The sequence below is a fragment of the Thunnus thynnus genome, chromosome 5 (genome assembly GCF_963924715.1).
Source record: "Thunnus thynnus chromosome 5, fThuThy2.1, whole genome shotgun sequence".
NCBI classification, from domain to species: domain Eukaryota; kingdom Metazoa; phylum Chordata; class Actinopteri; order Scombriformes; family Scombridae; genus Thunnus; species Thunnus thynnus.
In genome coordinates, this window is record NC_089521.1 from 2,091,021 (window position 1) to 2,114,308 (window position 23,288).

The following is a 23,288-nucleotide window of genomic DNA, read 5'->3' on the forward strand; positions in this document are numbered from 1 at the left end:
GCTTTCTGTCTGATAGGGCTTCGCGCGTGCGCACTGATCATCTGGAAGGCAGTCATATTCTCGGGATTATTGCTTTAATATCAAATTTTATAAATACAGTATTCATATACAATACAAAACTTGAATGTCGCAAAATTCATATACACTCCAGTCATGTAGATGGCGGTAATGCATCTTCATAGTATTTGCGAAACTACGAAAATTACAAAGGAAAAGAAGAACTGCGCAATAGGCGAACACTTTTGAACCTTTGAGCTTGCCGTCGTCGCCACAGGAAATCACATTGTATTCCCCATTTCTAGAAAAGCTACAAAGGAAAGTAGCCAGCACAGTGAGTTTATTCAAATTTATCACAGAATTGACAGAACATAATTTTAACTTTAATCTGTTAGTAAGGAGGCGTTTGTCGCCAGTGAGGCAACGTGTGTAACGTTGTGAAAGCAGTAAATAATCTAGTAGGAAACATACTGGCGCCTTCCAGCCGCCTTCATTTACTTCACCATCAGTCTGAAGCTTTTCCTCCAAAATTATGAACTATTCTGACTACGACTCTGATGGATATTCGTCTCATGAAGATGCAGACTACGTCCCATCAGGTGAGGACTGTAAGCAGCTCGGGTGGTGTGAAAAGTGTATAACGTTACTACATCAAATATCACATGGAGGTTCCACCAGTGTGTGTTGAATAATGTGTCGCTGTCACATAAGGTGACTATCATTAGCTCACCCTCAAACAGTATGCATTAAACATGATAAACCAGCCAGAGTTTATGAATCATTTACGGTAACGTCTGTGTGTTTAGGCTGTATGCTAAACTCCGTTAAGAAAAAACTCGTTTAATGGTGCATAGCTTCATTGCTTTTACACGACTCAATGAGCATGACTTCAGACCAACTACCAAACAGACAACAGTCTGTTATTCTTTTAATACATTTTCTGTCTCTTCGACTGGTTCACTCTGTTTGTGTCGTATAGTTTGTTTGACGAGTTATTTGTTATGTCGATGTCGATGACCGTTATTAAGAGTCACTTCCACAGTGTTTGTCAATTCTTACAAAATCTCTTCCCCCACGGTCAGGTTTACATCTCATTGGTCAGTTCGTGCAACTGTAACTGATGACCAAGTCTCATTCAGTTTACCACCAAATCAATGTCAACCATCAATCAACCACATTCATACATTGTTTGGGATCAAGCTGATATTTGGCCACTGTGATCAATTATTAGATGTAGACACTGACAAAATATGATTGTTAGTTACGTTATCTATTTCACAAGATCACCAGTTAAGCTGCAGTCCATTTGAGTCCACACTTGATCCGTGGTGGAAAGTACTTAAGTACAATTTAGAGGTACTTGTACTTTACTTGAGTATTTCCATGTGATGCTACTTTATACTTCTATTCTACTATATTTCAGAGGGAAATATTGTACTTTCTACTCCACTACATTTATTTGACAGCTTTAGTTACTTTTCAGATGAAGATTTGACACAATGGATAATATAACAAGCTTTTAAAATACAACACATTGTTAAAGATGAAACCAGTGGTTTCCAACCTTTTTGGCTTTTGACGTCTTACAAAAAGCAGTGTGTAGTCAGGGTCACATTTCACATGTCTATGAGTTGTTAACAGCTCCACCAAATAGTGATTTTTCCCTCCAAACTTCTCACATGCTTTCATTTCAATAAATGTTCAAATGATCCAATATTTCACCAAAAAGTCCAAAAACTGAAAACAGATTTGTGTATCAGAACTTTGTTTTTTCTTCTTTCCTCTCCCATTAATCATCTCACAACCCCTCAGATTTATCTGCTGACCCTTTGGAGGGGCCCGACCCCTAGGTTGGGAACCACTGGACTAAACTAGCTAACTGTATATAAAGTAGTGTAAACTAGCTCCACCTCCAGCAGCTACAACAGTAACATGCTGCTCTAACACTGATGCCTCACTATTAATAATCTAATGATGTCATATATAATAATATATCAGTCAGAGGGACGAAATGAGAATGATTGATTGATATAGTTGATCCATTAAGTTTCTATTCTTTTAATACATTTTCTATCTTAATTACAGGGTACTCAAAATTTTGACAGCTAAATTTATGATAGTGAATGATAACATAATAAGATCATACCATCACATAATATAACTGTAATGATATTATATTAATATTTGATATTGTAATCATAATGTTGAATTATTGCTCACCTCTATTTGTTAATCAGCCTCTCTGTGTATCTGTTGTGTGTTCACGTTCTATTCTTCTTATTCTTAATGCTTCCTTTTCTCTGTCTCCTCAGATGATAACCTCAGTGAGGATGATATTAACGAGTGTGAAAAGGAAGACCCACTGCACGAGGGTGACGACGTGCCACATCCTGACAACGTCACCAAGAAGAAGAAGAAGAAAAAGGACATCAGTATGAGGTGAGTGGGTTTTTCAGAATCATGGCATCAAAGGGGACAGCATTCCCAGAATAGTGAAGATCTGGATTTCCTTGTGTTCTCTGAGACTTTCACGACTACAGCGTCAGTTGTTATCTAGTTTTTGTGTTTATTTTCTTTGTTTTTGGCACTATTGAAAAGCCTCTGACACAGAAATTTGACCAGTTTCTCAACCTTGGAGTTTGGACCCCACATGGAATTGCAGTTGATAATTTTTAATTTGTTTTGGATATGAAAGGACAAGAAGGTGAAACCCTTATGTAGATCTCTCATACACAATATAATGACAGAAATGAAATATGTACATGCATAGTTGTTTGGATTACACTCATAATTTCACATTAGAATGAATTTAGATAAAGAGTTTGACTTATTACAATTATATGATGTTTATTTAATAAATGGCCAATATGGGCCAAAACCTGTACAACCCTAATGATGAATATATAATATAATATTAAACTTACATATGAAATACCTTAGGATTTTTCTTGATAAAAGGAGGTGATACTAATGATGATAACCTTTATTCACTGCTATCCTTGAAAAAAAATCTACAGAAAGAGGAAAAAAGGAGTCCTGAAAGTAGACAAAGAGGAGGAGGATGGAGGTGAAGCAGAAGAGGCACCTCAGGAAGAGGTGGAAAAACCCACAGCGAAACAGGAGGATGATGATGTAACACAGAAGAAAAAGTCAGATGAACTCTGGGCCAGTTTCTTGTCTGACGTTGGATCTAGACCCAAAGATTCCACACCTGCTTCACAGTCTAGCACCACACAGAAGGTAACTATGTTGTAAATTAAATATTTAACTCAGATTCTGAACCCAAACATACAGACGGTACCATGTCCTAAACCCAAACATACAGAGAATACAGTGTCCTAAACCCAAACATACAGAGAATACAGTGTCCTAAACCCAAACATACAGAGGATACAGTGTCCTAAACCCAAACATACAGAGAATACAGTGTTTAAAACCCAAACATACAGAGAATACAGTGTCCTAAACCCAAACCTACAGAGAATACAGTGTCCTAAACCCAAACCTACAGAGAATACAGTGTCCTAAACCCAAACCTACAGAGAATACAGTGTCCTAAACCCAAACCTACAGAGGATACAGTGTCCTAAACCCAAACATACAGAGGATACAGTGTCCTAAACCCAAACATACAGATGGTACCATCTTCTAAACCCAAACATTCATAGCACACAGTGTTTTAAACCTAAACATACAGAAGGTACAGAACAGTTTTCACAACGCAGTATCTGGGGAAGAGGCCTTCATGTCCTCTGAAGGATCCAACTCCATGGGCCCCTGACTTTGGACACAACTGATGTCAAGATGATTAAGAATACAGCCCCGATCATCAAAGTGTTAACCATCAAATTTACAATAGTTTTCTGTGTGTCTCTTAATTCTTTCTTTTTCTCAAGTTGATTTTTTTTTTAATCCTCAGGCTGATTCTTCAGCAACAAAGGTTGCTCCTTTGAGAACAGAAACAAAAGCACCAGAACCTGCTAAAGTCACCATCACTAGAGTTTTTGACTTTGCTGGAGAAGAAGTCAGGTATGGCTCTGCATCATCCTCACATTTTGAGACAGTTTGACTACCTTTCTGCCAATCAGTGCACCAATAAATTATCCTTTTTAATGATAATGTATTTTTTCACTTCACATTGAACAATAGAAAAAACTGCGATAAAGGCGTTCTTTAACACACCAAAAGGAAAAGTTTCATACAGTTCCTGATTGCAGCTACATAACCATATGACCATAACATAATAATCGTGCAACATGAGGGTAAACTTGTAATTCTATGTAATGTCTGTTTAAACATATAAGGCCAGCAGATTCGTTTTTTCAACCTCCAAAAAATAAAATAAAATAAAAACTGTCAAGCTAATGATAATTTGCAACACGAAAAACAGTAAATAGTTAAGATAAACCTTACCCTTTGTGGGTAACTCATTCATTCATATTATCCTGAGTACTTCATGTTCTGTGTGAATATAATTCTCCTTTTCCATCCAGTGCAATCCCATAGTATGCAACAACAGAAAAGACTTGACAAATCCTGCTGTCATTGAGCAAGTGAAGTTAAGCTGAAGCTGCAGATGCTGATCTCAAGTTAGTTGTCATGCCATTCTCACATTAACCAGTAGGTGGTGCCACACACACACATGCAGTGTGGATGAGCAGCAAGCTTTAAGCACAGTTTGATGGCAGTACACTGTTGGCTGGTTGTAGTGAGATGTGAGTGTGGTCCTATAAGTGATACATGCGGCTCTGACTACACATTTTAACTGCCCCACAGTCCTTAGCTGAATAGGTTTATTGTCATGGATTGAACTTGATGTTAGTGTCCGAGTAAGAACTACTGACCAGATTGCAATGAAGTATGGACATCAAAGTCCACAGCATCCAAGATCAAAGTTTCCTCCTGACCTCAAGTGTAGCCACCAACAGGTCAAAATGTCCTCTTGTAGACAACATGTCAACATCAGGAACAGCCAGATGATCATCATTTACTGAGCACATTTATGCTCCCCTCAGGATAAATCCTTTAGATTTTATAGACCTTCTATCACACCACTATCATGGAAAACTGCTTTGGCTTATGATCAGTATCATGACTCACTATAATTAACCATCAGATTCACATTCACATTGATTTAAAAAAAAAGGTAAATGTGTTAAAACATGCAGCCTTTAAAATACATTCCACAATGCCAGCAATCATCCCATGCCTTAATTACATATAGCTTTAAATGGGAACAGTTTATGGAACCCCTGGGACAGCGTTTGTTTGCAGTCATATCTGAAGAACCTGGGTAATTATCATATCTCATGACATTTCTTCAATAAGACCCGCATAAACAGCGCAGTGTTTCCCATAAAAACAGTGTAATTATCACAGTGTAAGATGAACATATTGTATATCACACAGACAGCCACACCCCTGTAGCCATAAAGGATGCTAGTTATGTGGAGCAAGTCATGCCCCACCCTAAATGTTTACATCTGAGTGGGCTTCACTCACAAACCAAATACGATCATCGCTATAATTCATTCATGATTCATTATGCATGAGGCTGCATGCTCTGTAATTACAGAAGCATGAGATAAGTAAATATATCATGCCTGTAACCTATCCCCAGAGCCACAATAAATGCTGCTGGCTCTAATGTGTGATGTGACCATTGTAGACAATACTTGTCTGAACGTTTGCAACATGACCCAAATAATCACCAGAGCCAGAAAATCACCTGAGCCTGCTGTTGCACTTATTCTCCATGGCACTCAGATATCTTTATCTTGTCTTAGACGAGACTCGCCCCTTTCAAAATGCTCTTCCTCATCATCTCCGGAGCTGTGCACTCTGTGTAATTACGGCTGCATATAATTAGCATACATAAAAGGGGAGGCCTTTCAGTGCCGCCATGAAGGATGCAAGTGGTTGTGGAGTCTGTGCAGAGCTGATGTTCCCAGAGGATGCAGCGGTTGTTCCTTATATAGCATGCCTTTCTTACCCCACAGTGAGCAACAGACAGATGTGTGTGTGTGTGTGTGTGTGTGTGTGTGTGTGTGTGTGTGTGTGTGTGTGTGTGTGCGCCTACATCCTGTTTTATTATTTACTTTTTAAGACAAAGGTTTAGATGCAGAATGGGCTCAGCAGCTGTTTAGATTTGATATGTGTTGATGGACCTTGGTCTTGCTTGGCTTCTGGAATAAATGTATTACGTTTTTGTATTTTTATCACTGTATTTGTCAGGAACCGTGCAGATAAATGAATTTAAATGTGGCAGAATTGACTGAGATTATATACGAGGGGGGACCCAAAAATTCCCAGAATATATTAGAAAAAAACTGTCATAAATCTTTCAGAAGTACCTTTCTAATCCCCTTCAAAATACTCTGCTTGAGATGCGATACACTTGTCCCAGAGTTTCTCCCATCCCTGGAAACTTTTTTCCTGTAGTCATTGTGTTGTCACCGTGTCCAGAGCCTCCTGCGTCTCTTGGGGCAAATCTTCTCCCTTTCAGCAAACAAGGAACAACAGGAACAAAAAGAAGTCACAGGGAGTGAGATCTGGCGCGTACGGGGCATGTAAAGCAACAAACATGTTGTTTTTGATCAAAAAGGCTTGTTCAAGCGTAGTCACTGCTTCAGCAGCAAAAAACAACATTTCATACAAACTGTTTCCTCTTTACAATCTGCCAAGGTAGCTTGAGGAGAAAAAAGAAATTATGTTCACAGTTGAAGAAAAAAACGGCCTGAAATACAAATCAGTGATCCACTCAGCAGACTGACTCTCAAACTGTAGGCTTACGCTACGATAACTACAGCCTACTCCCATGCTATCAATGGCCTCCAGGAATTTTTGGGTCCTCCCTCATGCATGTTAATGGGGTGGACAAAATATTAGGAACAGTTTTCAATTTAATGCACTCCAGTTTACCAACACTAACCACTACAACCTCAATAATAAACATAAAGTAGAATTATCACCCTTCTGACAATGTCAACAAAAACTGTAAATGTACAAGCTAATGTAATGTATAAGCTTTGTAAATGTAGAATTTATGGCAGAGCTGTTGAATAGGATTACATTATTTCACAGGTGTTCCTAATAAAGTGTTTAGTGAGTGTGTGTATAGTTAGTCACAGAGTTGACATTAATTAGTGACAGCTGATATGATCGACATTTGTCATTTTAACCAGTGAAAGGGACTTTCAGCACTGGCTGAAAATGAGCAGCTGCTCACTTCTACTCTTCGCTCATGAGAAAGGGAGAGTTCGGCCCCAAACATGTTTCTCGCAAGTACGCAAATGGAAGCGCCAAGCTCAGGCTAGTTAAAACTAATCAGAGCGTTTCCATAACTCCTGAATGGTGTCTGTAAAGGAATGTGTTCTGCTGTACTTACTGCAAAGAGAAAAAAAAGAGGAAAGCATGGAAGATGTGATTTGCGACCTTTGAATTGCTCACAGAGGAAGGATGGAGAATGTCTGTCTAAATGAAGAGGAGACAAAGTTCAGCTGGAGCTTCATCTAACTGCTCAGCATGATTGTTAGAGCGGAGGAGGACTGAAGGGGGTCACCTTTCTCATGTTGTTTCATGCTATAGTGACCCTAGCTGTAACACTCATCACCGTTGAAGGTGGCACACTCCAGAACACAACAACATGTGAAATCTTATGTAACTTGCAGCAGGTGGATTCGTGTACTTGTGTGAAGCATGTTTTGGGCCTTACAGCGTCCGTTTGACTGATCGCTGCCACTCTAGTCAATGCTTTTGATCCGACCAGACACGTCACAGCGTGTTTCAGAAGCAGCTCTCCGCTCTGCTCCACTAAACATACACACCTAGTCTATTTATGATGGAAGCCGCATCAAGCTGCACACAGCAGGTCAAGCTGGGCAGGAAGTCAGACACAAGAACAGCACAGACCATCCGGTCAATTTTCAAAATAAATCACCCTGTGCAGACTCCCAATCATATATCAACAATAAACACAATTAAAACAGACAAATTATGCAACCATTTAACAACGTAACCTACTTACCCATAGAAGAAGAACAAAAATCAAGGAAAAATGACCAAATCGACAAAATCTGAGCAAGTCAACATAATTGGGCAGTTCAGTTGCACTACTACTGCACTAATTACAGCGGTCTAGCACTTGTTGAACTTTGCCTTGAGGCTGCTGTAATTATTGTAGAAGGAGCGCAACTGTATTTAAAAGGCGTGTGGCTTCACGGCAGTCAAAACGCTCTGCTTCTGAAATGCTCCCTGTGGGATAAGAAGCCTCGCAGAGGATAAAACAATCCCGTGTTGCAGCCGGAATGCATCGCAGCCGTGCCCAGTGGGACCAAGGCATTACAGTCAGAGTTTAGTGAATCCATGGATTTTGCCAACCAGGATGTTGGAATTCAGAGTCACTCACCCAGGCTGTTGTAAAGGAGAGCAGCACACAGCAACACTAGCAGGCTGACATGGAAAGAATCACCATTTGATCAGCTTAATCTTATAAATATAATCCTTTCTAATCCTTTAAAATATGCCCGGATCAGTGACCTTTAGGATGGGATCGAGACTTCTATTCATTCTGTTTCTTTTGACTTTTTTTTATACCCAGAAGTCAACACAGGTAAAAAGTGTTGGTACATTTGTACAGCAGTTGCACAGGACAAAAAACTCTGAGAGGACAGAAGTCTAACTAATCAATCATCACATGATAAACAATGGCAGGAACAGATAAAATGCAGTCATTCAGTTGTCATACTTAAAATTAACTTCTTTCTAAGCCTAAAAGTTCAACAATGAGAGATTTTCATATCAACCCCACATACAGTAACAGTCAAAAGTTTGGACACACTTTCTCATTAGGAAGGGGAAGATATGTCCAAACTTGGTACCATAGACTAGCTGTGAAACTCTGTGCCAACACTGACAAAATGTCATTCCCACCTGTTGTTTTTCAATAGCATATGTAGCACACTGTGTTTGTGTCTCCCTCTGTCAGTGTGAATAAAGAAGTATCAGCAGACTCCAGAGAAGCAAAGAGTTATCTGAAGCGCCTCAACACAAACCAGGAGGAGGATAAAGACGAAGAAGAAAATGGCTCATTGCCCAGCCAAAGAGCTCTTCCTGGCCCCAGGTACACACACACACACACACGTGCATGCACACACACACACAAACCCTCACACCCCACACCAGCAGGATCAGGCTGATATATATTTGTTTGCTGATGTATTACACTGCAAGATTTGTCTTTACGGAGATGATTTGTGTGGTGATGGATGTGAATATTAAGTATTGTCTTGTTGAGAATTCTGATATTATTCACAAAGTTATTGAATTTCCCTTTATATGAACTGTGTGTGTGTGTGTGTGTGTGTGTGTGCGCGCGCGCGCACGTGCACGCAAGGTTAATGAGGGAGTGGTGCTGATGGTTCTTTCCTGTTGTGCTGGGTGTCCCTTATCCACACACACACACACACACACACACACACACACACACACACACACACACACACACACTGGACTGAGATAAATAGGAAATAGTTTGTGGACACACTGTACTTCCTGTCTGTTGGGAGATGATTTTCTGTTTCCTGTCTGGGATTTCGAAGGGAAGATGTGCACATCCCCAAACGATTTATTTCCATGGCAACACAAGGTATTAAAGTAGGTGGGGGGCACAGAAACAAACACAAATACATAAAACAGGCATACGCATGCACACTCATGTTGTCCTAGGTGACTTTTGGGGACATTACGTAGACTTACTCTAACCATAACTAGTACTTTCCTAAGCCTAACCATCACCACTACTTTACTGAACCTAACCCCAAACCTTAACCACTGACCCGAAAATCATTTTTTTCCCAGCTGGAGACAGGGCTTTTGTCTCCAGTTGGACAAGCTGTCCCCCATTAACTGGTCCCAAGTCTGAAATTTGTCCCCAAAGGTGGCCTATGACAGACCACACAAACACACACACACACACACACAGATGGAGCTTGTGAAGTTAGTGTTTGTTTGTTGCAGATTGAGATAGTAGCATTGCTGTTATGTAACTTACAGTAGCACCCTGGGCCTCTCAGATGAAAGCTGATAACTGTGAGAGAAATGTGGGGAAGTATCAACCAAAAACTGTGATCTTAAAGTGTCCAAATCAGTGTTTGAGGTGGTAAACTTGTCGCGTTTACCTTATGATTCACTTTTTATTAACACAAAAAATCGAAGTGAACCAAAGTACATCAGTAAAGCCAGGTGAGAATGTTCTCTCCTCTCATTGGTTAGTGTTGTCTGGTGCAGAAGTGACAACGTAAACACAAGAAGAATCTGCTTCAAGAAGGCAACCTACTTTGTTGTGCTAGTCCAGGTTGGACCTCAATTCACTCTCCAGCTAGCTGCTAGCAACCGTTGATTTCCCTCATCCACATCCCAGCATTCAAAGCATATCAGGCCATAGGAGCCATTTACTTCAAACTTTTAGCCTTGTAGTCGGTCAGATGGAAGTTGGATCATGTTCCCACCACAAACGAACTGCTCCAGAATTCATTTGTGATGGGACCGAGACCACTTCCTCTAAATGGTCTCTGCACGGTTGTTTTGATCCAAGTATGGTTGCTGTTTTCAGATCTGCCCAAACTAATCGTACCGAAGAGGAAAATCAACCAGAGTCCCAGTCAACCAGATTAAACTACACAGGTTTGAAAACACCCATAGATGTCACTGTGACATAGCTCCAACAAAGGCCAACTGTAGGACCAAACTCTAACGATGTGACTTCTGCTGCGACCAACGTCACTAACCAACCAATCTCAATACAACGTGATAGGATGCAGAATATACTGGTGAGCAAGCTCGATTTGCAAAAACCATGTTCCATGTTGGCCTCTTTTCCCTGGCCACAGCTGGCTGCTCCTCCTCCTCTTTTGAGCTTTTTCATTGCATAGAGTTGCCAGCTCTGAGGCCAAACTTTGTTCATTGTTTTGCTACATTTTCAAATTAGGAGAACGGCACAAATTAATGGCACAAGTTGATGTTGTGTCTCCACTTGCACTTACATTGCAGAGCTATGATTCACCAGATACTCTATCTGACATGCTTTAAAACTGAAAACTATGCCTTGCACAGTCTGACATAGATTGCGACCAAGATTTTATTAGACCCATCTTACACCTGCAGTCTAAAGACACCTTTACTCAGACTGCTGAAGCCCCATATTAACTTCATCTGAATTTTGAAAGTCATTTTTGCAGAGGAGTAGGACTGTGGATTTCAGCCCTCATCTCTACATTGCAGACATTTGGAAGGGATCACCTCACAGTCAGTATGAACAGGAGGAATGATAACTCTTAACTCAGTGTACATATGGCATGCAAGTAATCCAAACCTCTCTTTAATTAGGGTGTCTGGAGGTCCTTAGAAAGTGTCTTGAACTCAATTCTATAAAATATCAGCTCTTAAATAATCATTAAAATAAACTTGTATATATTTTTGTTAGATTCATTCTTCAACAACAGAGTCAGAAGTTAACCTAAAACTTAGCTCTGTAGTCATCCTCATGTGTTTACTTTTATAAATCCCTGCTGCTCTTACCTGTAGGGAAAGCACCTGCTTTAGATAAATATGACACAGTGTAGACTTTCTTCTTGTCATTGTTTGGTTATACATTGTTCAGAAAGGTCCAGGATGTTCAGAAAATAGAATCACTACATTGGTCTTAAAAAGGTCTGAAAAACATTAAATATAACTCTGATATCTACAAACAGCCTGTTTGAACCATAAAAGAATCGTCCACAAAAACAAAATTGATACAGCAGAAGCAGAGATATTGTCTTGTTTTCCTCTTCCTTGTCAAAACCTGGCTCATTACCTACGTTACCCACAATGCAAGTCGACCTCAACAGGTCTGGTAATCCTTTCTAACTCCACACCCCCCAGATGTTTTGATTTTCAGACTTGTAGGTTCAGTCCCAACCGACTCTTGACTAAAGTGACATCACTTGATTTCACACAGCTCCCTCTGGAGACACAAAAGACTTGATACTACTTTTTACACATGTGCAGTAGTACTCCCCAACATCTGGAAACACAAGCTGATGTAGCAAATCAATGAAGTTACCCTTTAATACAAAATCATTCTTTTTTAGGCTTATGGTGCTGAAATACAGCAGGGTCCTAATAATGTTTCAAAAAGTAATGAACATGTTTAGTGCAGTTTGGTGCAAAGTGGCTTTACCATCACTGCTAGTTATTCAGTAATACATGTTCCATGAGGATGCCTAATGCAGACACATAGGTAAGAATTACAAACAAGACAAAAAAACAGGAACCACACGTGCTATTTAGCTCATAGGAAGAGGAAATTTTAATGCATGAATATATTAATAGTATGATAAAAAAGTGTCTGGAGTAGAAGTGATTTCTCTATTCATGGACAGGAAGGAAGCCTCAGCCTGCAGCAGGAGCCCTCCAGCAGCTGGCTTGGCACTCAGGATAGATCCACAACAGGACAAAGAACCATGATGTTAAGTGGAGGAGAGAGTTTCGACTCAGGCCTGGACATCCTATTGGATCCTATTGGATCTTGAAATATGAAATTGTGACTCACTATTCACTGCAATATTTCCACATAAAATACTCCAAACAAGTTTGGAATTTTGGCCTTTAGTGGCACTGAACGGTCCGAGCAAACCAAACATCAACACACTGCAATTACCGTGCATTAATGTGAGGTTCTCATGGCCTGTATGTAATTGTGAAATACCAAAATGACTGGTGTTTAAATGGTTCACAGTAATTAACAACGTCTGCATCCAGTCATGCAGCAGTAAATGAAAAGCTGGCTCTGCTGTGGTCTCCAGTGGAACATCATTATGCTTTCACACAATGATTAATAGCTTCTTCTTTAACAGATACTCTCTTTATACAGCATAAATCACTTCACTTTTACTAACTCATACGTACCATAAAATATCTACCAAAAAAAGGATTAGTAATGTGTGAGACCAGTAGTGATACAAGAATGAAAGTGTGATGAAAATAATTTGGAAAAAAAAGACTAATCCTGAGCAGCACAAATAGATTTAACAAAGCTAAACTCTTTTTGTTTTAATAGAAAATGACACCGGAGAGTTAAACAGATCAATTTCTTATAGTTGTGACATTTAAACCACATCTCATTAAATCAATATGTGAAAGGCCAGTGAGTCTATGAAATTAGCCCACCTGACTGATTGCATTCACTCTTGTCCATCCTGGATGGATGAACCTTTAGTGTGTGTGTGTGTGTGTGTGTGTGTGTGTGTGTGTGTGTGTGTGTGTGTGTGTGTGTAAATGGGACATTACATTAGCAGCTTGTCATACCAGCCTGTCTACGGAGTGGAACACCATATAAACAGAATCATTAATCACATGCTTCACTAGATGGGTAGATGCTGAGCCTATTTGTTCTGCACCTCAGCATGTCTTTAATGTTTTGTGTACCGCAAAGTTGTTGGCTGTGTACATGTGTTTGTATGTGTGTGAACCAGCGTTGACCTTACGTGACTTTTAACCAGGGCTGCAAGAAACAATTATTTTCTTGGTTAATGGTTTAGCCTTTAAAACATCAGTACATTGATTGTCTTGTTTTGCCCGACTAACATCCACAACCCAAAGATACTCAATTTACTATCATGTTAAAACAAGTAAAAGCAGCACACTAGAAATGTGAAATGTGTGAACATGATATTATATTTTTGTTTGAAAAATGACTGAAATTATTAATTTTCTGTTGATCAACTAAACTTATCAACTGAAACTAAACATTGCAGCTCAACTTTAAACCAATATGATTTCTGGGCTACATTCAAAAATGCCTCAATGCTATGGTTTAACATGCTTTACCGCAAGATGCTCCAAGCCAGATTTGGAAAGTATCAGACCAACAGCAGAGATGGAAGATTTGGAGAAAATTGAATTTTAATACTATAAGCATTGTTTCAGTAGCTATAGAGACTGCATATCACAGCATCATGAGTCTGAGTCTGTTCCAGGGTGGCTCAGGTGTTGACAGTCAGGAAATAAAATCATACAATATGATGTGTTTAATGATCTCTGTCTGCTGACCTAATTAAGATTATTTTAAACATGTGTAATAACTGGAATCATGACCATCAGCATCATGTAGCTTCAGGTTAGGGTTAGGGCTGTGAGTGAAGGAGTATTATTTTCTATTCCCCATTCTTCAGCTTTCAGCACGGAGCCTCAGCTCAGCATAAGTCCAGCTCACCCTGAAGTCTTTCAGCTCTCTGCACAGTGACTTTTCTCCATTTATTAAATGTGTTTCCATCCACCAGTTTTTTAATGCTATACTTTCAAAACCTAAGTGGAAGCGCTGGAAAAGAAAAACATTGAAACATCACAAATGGGTTTTTATGCTTTTCTGTGGTGTAAAAGTTGGTTTGTGGATAAAAAAGCAAATGTAAACAGACTTAATGAATAAATGATGACTCATACGAAGCATGTGACCGAAACATCACTCAAGCTTCCACTGAAGAGACGAAACCATCAGAGCTGTTTGGAGCGATGAGGAGACTGTAACGTTCCTCAAGTTAAAGGTAGAGTCAGCGATTCGAATCCGATACACTTTTTGTCAAATTCAACGAATATCTCCTCACAATCCTCTAGCTGTCCGACCAGTCTCACAGAGTTCCCACGTGTTCTTTAAGCTGTCACGTTTAGTGAAGCGTAATCTGAGCAGGCAGCTGTTGGAATTACACAAATATCCTGATGTACATGTGTTTTCAACTTATTTTACGTTTCAATGAATCAATAAATACAAACACTGTCGATTTCAAGCCAACATACAAACGCATCGCTCTGGATTCTGCCATATTTCTCTTTCGGTTGTTGCCATGGCAATATGCATCCATGAATTTGGAGGGGGGTAGAGCTTCTTAAGGGGCACGAGGGGAGGGGTGTATTTGTTTGGGTGTTTAGTTCAAATATCAACAATCTTTCTCCAGAATGACTGACTCTACCTTTAATATACAAAACAAATAGAAATATCATATTTCCATCATGTTTTCCACATTCCACATTTGAGATTTTAATAACACCATCTGCATTTCTGCAATGGCATTGACTGGACAATTAGCAACATCAACTGTTTATCTTGATAAGCCATCTCTTAATATTGACATAATAGATGGAAATGTGCATGAGTTCACATTTTCTTTTGCTGATTATCTGGATATTTTGTTAAACATTTGCGCTACATTTAGATGGAAACTGAGCTTTTTTTTTTTTTAATCCATTTCATGCCTTCTTCCTGCAAACAGCTGCATAAATTACTGAGGTAAACCATTTTTGTTGGTTGTCTGTTTCTGTTTAGGTACAGAGACATGAACATTTTCATGTCAGATAACAAACATGAACATGTTCACACAGTATTCTGGGGGTAGCCTGGTGATGACACTCTAATCATAGTCTGCCTTTTATTTTGACAATGAACCTTAGTGATCAGCTGTTTGTGCCCAAATGTGCCACTATCCAGCTACTATTTTGCTTAAATATTGCATTCAATTTTGATGACTCTCATCAAATTTGATGACTCTAGGACACACTGTGAGGATGAAAAGGAAAATAAAAAGAATTCATCAATAATCGGTGCACAGCTACGGCTTTTTTTAAAAATATAAGTCTTCTTCCAGGTGTCTTCATCTGTGGCAGCTGCAGCTACTTTTGGATTTCACAGAAAAACATTTTCCCTTCACATTGTCCCAGAAAACCAAATCAACATGTTAATTGTAGAGTGAGTGCTCTTTCCCAACATGTGTTGGATTCAGTATGATTTAGGTTGAGCTTATACATTTTCATCACTTCCTCTCTGTTTACACAACCTTTGCTGTCTCATTGTCTTAACAAAACTCAGTGAAAAAGGGGAGCAGAAATAGTTGATGCTTAAACATGTCTCTGTCTTCTACACTGTGTAATTCTTTCATACCTGTTCACTTGAATAGGTTTGCCAGACTTTGCATCAGTGACATGCTGCTGCTGGTATTGTGTGCATAAGAATAATTCATGTTTTGTTTATGTACAGTAATGGAATGTGGACCAGGCTGATAGTGAATTGTCAGCAGCAGCATCCTAAATCATGTTTCTATGTAAGACGTGCATGCTGCTATGTCAGTGTGTCACCTTTTTAAAGGTTCCCCCTCTTGTGTCTGCAGTGCCAAGCGGCCAGCAGGCATGTCCAACATCCTGAGTCGTATCGGGGGAAAGAAACAGAAGATGAGCACGCTGGAGAAGTCAAAGATGGACTGGGATGCTTTCAAATCAGAAGAGGGCATCTCTGAGGAGTTGGCCATACACAACAGAGGCAAAGAGGGGTAAGACACTGTCACTGTGTGAGTGGTGGGGGGTGTAAATTGGGACTTTTACAGGAAATATGAGGAAATATGTATGTGTGTGTGTGTGTGTGTGTGTGAGAGAGAGAGAGAGAGAGAGAGGGAGAGATGGTGGGTTAACAGTGGTTAAGGCTGCAGGGTGTCCATGACAACGAAGCAGTGTTGTCATGGCTAATTAACAACATCTCTATGTACACAGGTGATTGACAGTCTTCATGGTGTTTGTATCCATTGGACACCCTTTTCGGGTCACAACAGCTCACAAATCTTGCTACTGTGTGTGCACATTAAAGGGGACCTATTATTAGACATATGTATAATGTCACAGTGTTGGATGTTGATGTTAATAGTGTCTGACATGTCAAATAATAAGGTAAACGTGTGTAGAAGTAATCCCTGTGAGCAAAAAGCACAGCTTCATTCTGCATTGAATGCTTAGTTTCCAGCATTTTTTTCTACTTTCAGCTCGAGCCGATGTCATTTCGTTACAGGTTTCTTTATATGGTCATCTGCTCCACGCACAGCGCGCCAGTTCACTGCTCCACTCTGCTAACATTATGGTGTTTTTCCATTGTTTTGGGGGCAGTCACACTGAGTCATGACTCCATTACACAGCACAGCAAAGTAAAATAAGTAGTTTACCTGTTGGAGGTGTGCTGGTTGTCTGCAGCTCTTCATCAAACATCATCATCACAGTGGCTGTTTCCGCTTGTACTTTTCCTCCCTGCATTATTTCTAACTGGTCCACTCAGTAGAGAGCTCCAAATATCTCCATATGTTGTTGTTTTGACCGTTTTTTAGCACCGCTAATGAAGTTACGCTAATTCAGTGAGGAACATGTCTCACTTCCTGTAAGTTCTTCACAATAAAAGTGTCCTGTTATTTAGTCATTTAAAAACTTTTAATTTGAAGCAGTAAAGCAGGAAATGTTGGGTTTGTATCAGTGGTAACTTTACACAACTCTGGTACATAAAGTTGGCCAATCAGAACAGAGTGGGCTCAGCAGGAGGAGGGCCTTACAGAGACAGGAGCTCAAATACTTTAAAAAGACACAGTGTATACTGAAAGGCTGCATAAAGGGCCAGTATAAGATAAATAAGGAGTTTTTTGAACTGTGTCATGCAAAGCTACTCTAGTGAAGTCTAAAAATAAAATTTAGAGCTGGAAATCAGCACAATAGGACCTCTTTAATTATTTATATAGCACCTTTAAAAACAGAGTTTTGTGTTTTGACAGATCTCAGAAGGCAATATAATAATAGAAAGCCAAACAGTAAGGCCAAACAAAAGCAAGACAAAAATAAGGTAAAGTTAAGATACAGTTAAAGCAAGACGACATTGCTGTATTTCACCCAGCTGATATTGAAGTTTTTATTTGAATTTTTTTTTTTAGCTATGTTTTCAAAGTCCTTTTAGGTGGTATACTTTTTTTGTATGTTCTAGAGCAATGTTATCTAGAAAGAATTTATATTTGTGGTTTTGGAGGCTGGGTCTTTTTTGGAATATCATAACTTTTGTCTTGGTTTGATTCACTGTCAAGGCCCAGGTTTTGGAGAATTGGTGCAGGAGATCAGTTTGCTGTTGTAGCCATTCTTTGGTTGGAGACAAGAGCACCAGATCATCTGCAAACAGTAGACATTTGACTTCTGTGTCTGCAAGGCTGATGCCAGGCACTGCAGACTGTTCTAATGCCTTCGCCAGTTCATTGATATATATGTTGAAGAGGGTTGGACAAGCTGTATTCTTGTCTGACCCCCTGGTTTTGGGGAGAAGTATGTGTGACTTTTGCCAATCTTGACAGCGCACTTGTTTGTGTACATTGAGTTAATGATATCATGGGTTTTTCCCTCCAACACCACTTCCTATCAGTTTATACAGAAGAACCTCATGCCAAATTGAATCAAAGGTTATTTTGAAGTCAACAAAGCAGGAGAATAATTAGCTTTTGTTGTTGTTTATTTGGTTAAGGTGCTGAGGGTGAAGTTATGATCTGTTGTACGGTAATTTGGTAAAAAAAAGTCCATTTGGGATTTATCTCTAAAGAAGTAAAACACCAATCCTTAGCTGTTATTATTCAAAGACTTTTTTATCTTTACTCTTGCACAGTACAGTAGGCATTGACTGATGCATCAGTTATATAGTTTTAAATTACAACCCATTATAACTGGGAATAACTGCCCCCATGAAGCAGAGGAAAACTGGCAAAACCAACCACAGAAAATGTAAAAATATTCCTAAAATGTGTAGCTACTTGCTAACTGTGTACCCATATAACTAAGGATGACAGTTGGTCTGTCTGTCTGTCTGTTCATCCAGTGCTTTGAGCAGTGACAGAATAGATAGTGAGACACTGGGCCAGTTTTAACCCCCCCCCCCCCCTAAGCACTGGACCCTCACAGACGTTATACAACACCACCTGAGACAACACAGCAAGTGTGTGAGTGTAGGAGAGTGCCAGCGCTCCAAACACTGTCACCTGGACGGAGACATATCTGTGCACTGTAAAGTGTGAGGCTGATATTTCACACTGTATGTAGTTGAATGAAGTTGTTGTTTGCTCCCTGTTAATAAGTCAAACAGCTCTGTACTCAATTAACATATTTGAAGTTGAAATCCAGCCATCATAAGACAAACAACTGCTATGATCCAGGCATATTTTAATGGATAAATTGGATCTCATGCCACAATCAGTGTTTTTGTTCAAACAACTCCAAACAGAGTGATCATCTTCTCTCTAGTGGATCGCACCACAATTTCAGGTGTCACATCCTCCAGTTAAACATTCATTCATATCATATCTATAATTTCAGTTGATCAGCTTAATAGTATTAAACCAGGATCTTTTGGTATTTGGATCAAGTAGTTCATGAAAAATAAGGTGTGCCAAATTTAGTAGCTACAGCTGTTATTTAACTGTGCCAGATACATATTTAATCAACACTGCATTTCTTCTGCTGCTATGCATGTATTTATTTTTATCTATTCTGAGCATCTTTGTCACAAAAATATTTTCAGGATAAATTTAGTTCTGTTATCTTATTTTCAGGTTGTAGCTTGAGCGTGCACTGGGCGGCTGTGACATTTAGATAAATAGAGGTATTGGATCAGTAGATACTCAGTATTTTTTTTTACTTTTGAGCAATTCCACTGTCATTGCTCATTGCAATGCATTGTGAATTTTTCCTATTAAAGGGAACATATTCTGCTCATTTCCAGGTCTATATTTATATTCTGGGGCTCTACTGGAATATCTTTGCATGATTATTTATCTTATACTGGACCTGCATGCAGCCCCTCAGTTCAGCCTCTGTCTGAATCAGGCTGTTTTAGCTGGAGACACGACTGGATCATCTGTCCGTACAAAAATAAAGCAGATTTTCAACATGTTCTACAGTGGATTGTATTTGCATTATTAAACCACAGCTGTTAGTTTTTTCATATGGCTCATTAATTTACTCTGCAAATTGAGGACAATTCCACCCTACATTACATGTCAATAATCACATTGTAGAAAATGCTGAAATCAATCAACCGCAGTGAGTAGGCCCAATGGAAAACACACACAGGTTTTAATTATGAACCACCAGCTGGAAAGTAGTGAGTGTAAATTGAGGGAAACATAGGTCTGGATGGAGGGAGAGAATGAGAGAGCCAGTGGAAGACTAGTGACCCCAGGGAAATAACATGAGCTGTATGCACACTGTTAGCTCCTTCATTGTCATTCTGTACCTCACACACACACATACACACACACACACAGCGTAGGAAAAGTTGTGTAACTACCTCCTGTGCTGAAATGGAGAGAGGTAGTATTGTGATGGGAAAATCTCTGCGTGTGTGCGTGTGGGATGTGCACGTTTTCTCTATACTTTGTTATCTTAATTGTATTTTCACTCTTTGTTACTGCTTGTGATGATAAAAGTAGGTCTAACGCTCTCTCTCTCTCTCTCTCTCTCTCTCTCTCTCTCTCTCTCTCTCTCTCTCTCTCTCTCTCTCTCTCTCTCTCTCTCTCTCTCTCTCTCTCTCTCTCTCTCTCTCTCTCTCTCTCTCTCTCTCTCTCTCTTTGTGTGTGTGTGTTTAGGTATGTGGAGCGGAAGAACTTCTTGGAACGCGTCGACCACCGACAGTTTGAGTTAGAAAAAGCAGTGCGACTGAGCAACATGAAACAATGACACAGACTGACAGGACACAGACACACACACACACACACACACAGGAGCAGATGTATAGATGTCCTGTATCTTGCTTTCTCTCTCTCTCTCTCTCTCTCTCTCTAATGACTGAGTTGGTATTCCCTCAGCAAAGTGAACTCAAACTGGTGCTGTGGAGTGAGTCTATTTCAGGACGGGGGATATTAATAGCCTGAGTTTGTGTAATGGTGGGGTGTTGAGTGTATGTGTTAGGCTTCCTGTACTTCCGTCTTTGTGAGAACCAATTAAAGTTTTGAACCTTCACTCAAGGCATGTTTTTGGGAAGTGAGGTCATATTTGCCAGTCCTACTTCCTCCAAGGGGTTGATTTAGGACTAGGAATATGGTTTAGGGGTGAAGGATCTAGTTTATTTCAATGTGGCTCTTATTTTCATACTTTTATTCATCATTTCTATCAGTGACATAGCTGTTGGGTCAATCCTGATCAGTCAAACTGTCTGTTGTAAACACAGTCACAGTTTACAGACCCACTTCATCTTTGCTGCACTTACTGCAGTTGTGTGCATGCAGTTTTTTCCGTAAAACAGAGGTGCATTGTGGGAAAGGCCAGTGGGTTTTTTTCCCCCATTCTGTATTCCTATTTCAAAATTTTCAATAAACGATATCCCCAGTGTTATTTAACATAGATACATGGGACTCTCCTGGATTATGATCACCAGTTTCAATGATTACAACTTTGTCTTTGAGAAATCATGTTTTGTCATTTAAAGCTTAAAATACGTCTAAATCACTGTTGCTATGGAGAAATAATACACTGCAGGTTGTAAAATCTGTTTTTTCCACATTGAAATCTTTAGCTTCTGCCCTCCGTTAGCTATGGGCAGAACGTCTGATCATCTGACTTGTGTTTCTTGATCTGTTGGACCTTTTTTTTGTTTTGTTTTGTTTTTTTTGTTATGTGACTGTGTTCCCAGATCTCCACTATTAACTTGGTGAGTTTAATGGGTTAGGGTTAAGGTTACCCTAACCCTAACCCTGGCCCTGACCCTAACCCTAATATTACTAATACAGTGACTGAAACAACAAAAATAAGAGCCAAGTTGTAATGAAGAGAGAGTGTGCTGTCCTGCTTCCCTTCACTTGGTGCTCATTATGATTGTTGACAAGTCTTTCAGGTCTGCCTATCAAAGTTGCATGTTTTGATTTATCATTATGTGATCACAACACTTGAATAGCAGGTGTGAATGCAAAGGCTCATGAGATTAGATGTCATTATCCATATACTGATCACATTTAATAGCAGGTGGATATTTGCAGGGTGTGGAGGATAACTTCCATGTTCTTCAACACAGAAACTCAAGAAAATGATAATTGAAGCATACTGTGGGGGATATGTTATAAACCATTTCACTTTTTACCTTGAAATCATGTTTTGATCAGGAATGATCCAAAATCTAAAAGGGAACTGATTCAAATTGCAAAAAAAAATCTTCATCCCAAAATTTGAGGCTTTTTGACTGAATGGTTTGTTTGTTTTCTACCTGTGCTCTGTGGAACATGTACCTGTCTCGCACCATCAACTTTTTTTCAATGAAAACTTTTTGTAATTATTTATACTAATGACTTGGTCTCCATCAGTGCTCCAATGCTCCATCAGATAGTCACCCACCGTGATGGAAAAATGACCAGAGCTGCCCACCCTGTACACTACCTGATGTAGTTGTGACGGTTGAAGCTCCTGTGTTTAGGTTTACAACATTTCATCTCTGACTTCTCAGCTCCAACAAATCCAACCCACCAACTCTGAGATGGACAGGCTAAAAGAAACACAGTCTGCACCAATTTATTCACCAGGATCATCTTATTTTCTACAAAATTCAACTCATGCCATCAGAATAATACGGAAGATGTTACGATCACATTCAAATCTACACAGAGGCTTTAATAAGGAGACAGGAAATGAATGTTGGGTATGGAGTCTCCTCATAAAGGCTGTCAAGGTCCTTGTGGTAAATGTTTAGTTAGCTCTGATTCGTGCCATTGTTTGTATATATATTTGACTCTTTTTTAATGTTTAACCAATATTTTTTGAAACAGCAAAAAAGGTTTCAATTTGAGTATTTTGATGGTTTGTAACCATCATGAAACACTGAAACACCCTGAAATGATGGTACCGTGTTTCCATGAATTCAGGTGAGAATCTGTCTGTACACACTGTCATGATGATCAATACCACAGTAGAAGTGTAATCAATCAAACTGCATCGCATCCATCATATCAGAGGAGGACCACAGTGAGTGGAGCAGCTCCCTCAGGTGTTTGTCCCCAAACATTGAAGAGAGGGAAGAGTGGGGAGAGATGGATTGATGTGATAGAGGGAGAGAAAGTGATTTTATTTCTTGTTAGTTTGGAGTCTTGATACAGTTCTCTGTTCATTCATGTAAATATAAATATTCAATAAACACAAACAGATCATTTTATGTCTGTTGCTTGATTTATTGTTTGTTAGCAGAAATGTCAACAGGCTCCACAATGATCATCAGTCTTCCATCATCCCTGCTGACTGCACTCATTACCTGCTTTATGTTGTTGGACTGCAGGAGGAATCAGGTTGTTTGTATATCACATCATTGCATCGTTGTTCTAATATGGTATGACAGTTGCATTCATTATTGCACTCCAAGGGCCATACCATACCAGTGAGTTTAATGTAATATGTATCAGTCTAGTTTTCCATTTAAAAAATCAATAGCAAATAGAAAACTATAG

General features: G+C 39.4%; 1 protein-coding gene across 2 annotated transcripts; it reads left to right on the plus strand.

Annotated features, from left to right (window-relative positions):
- The first annotated feature begins 251 nt into the window (after nt 1–251).
- Nucleotides 252–22,999, plus strand: cfdp1 (craniofacial development protein 1). 2 transcript variants are annotated; one of them, XR_010928339.1, is made up of 8 exons: nt 252–596; nt 2,310–2,436; nt 3,015–3,237; nt 3,917–4,026; nt 8,984–9,118; nt 10,610–10,680; nt 16,194–16,352; nt 20,451–22,999. XR_010928339.1 is itself a non-coding variant. In XM_067588673.1 (7 exons), exons 1-7 carry the CDS (start codon nt 530–532, stop codon nt 20,539–20,541), a joined length of 912 nt encoding a protein of 303 aa, XP_067444774.1. In that variant the 5' UTR covers nt 256–529; the 3' UTR covers nt 20,542–22,999. The 2 variants fall into 2 exon arrangements, 1 of the variants encoding a protein (XP_067444774.1); XM_067588673.1 differs by lacking the exon at nt 10,610–10,680 and having other exon boundaries at nt 256–596.
- Nucleotides 23,000–23,288: the final 289 nt, after the last annotated feature.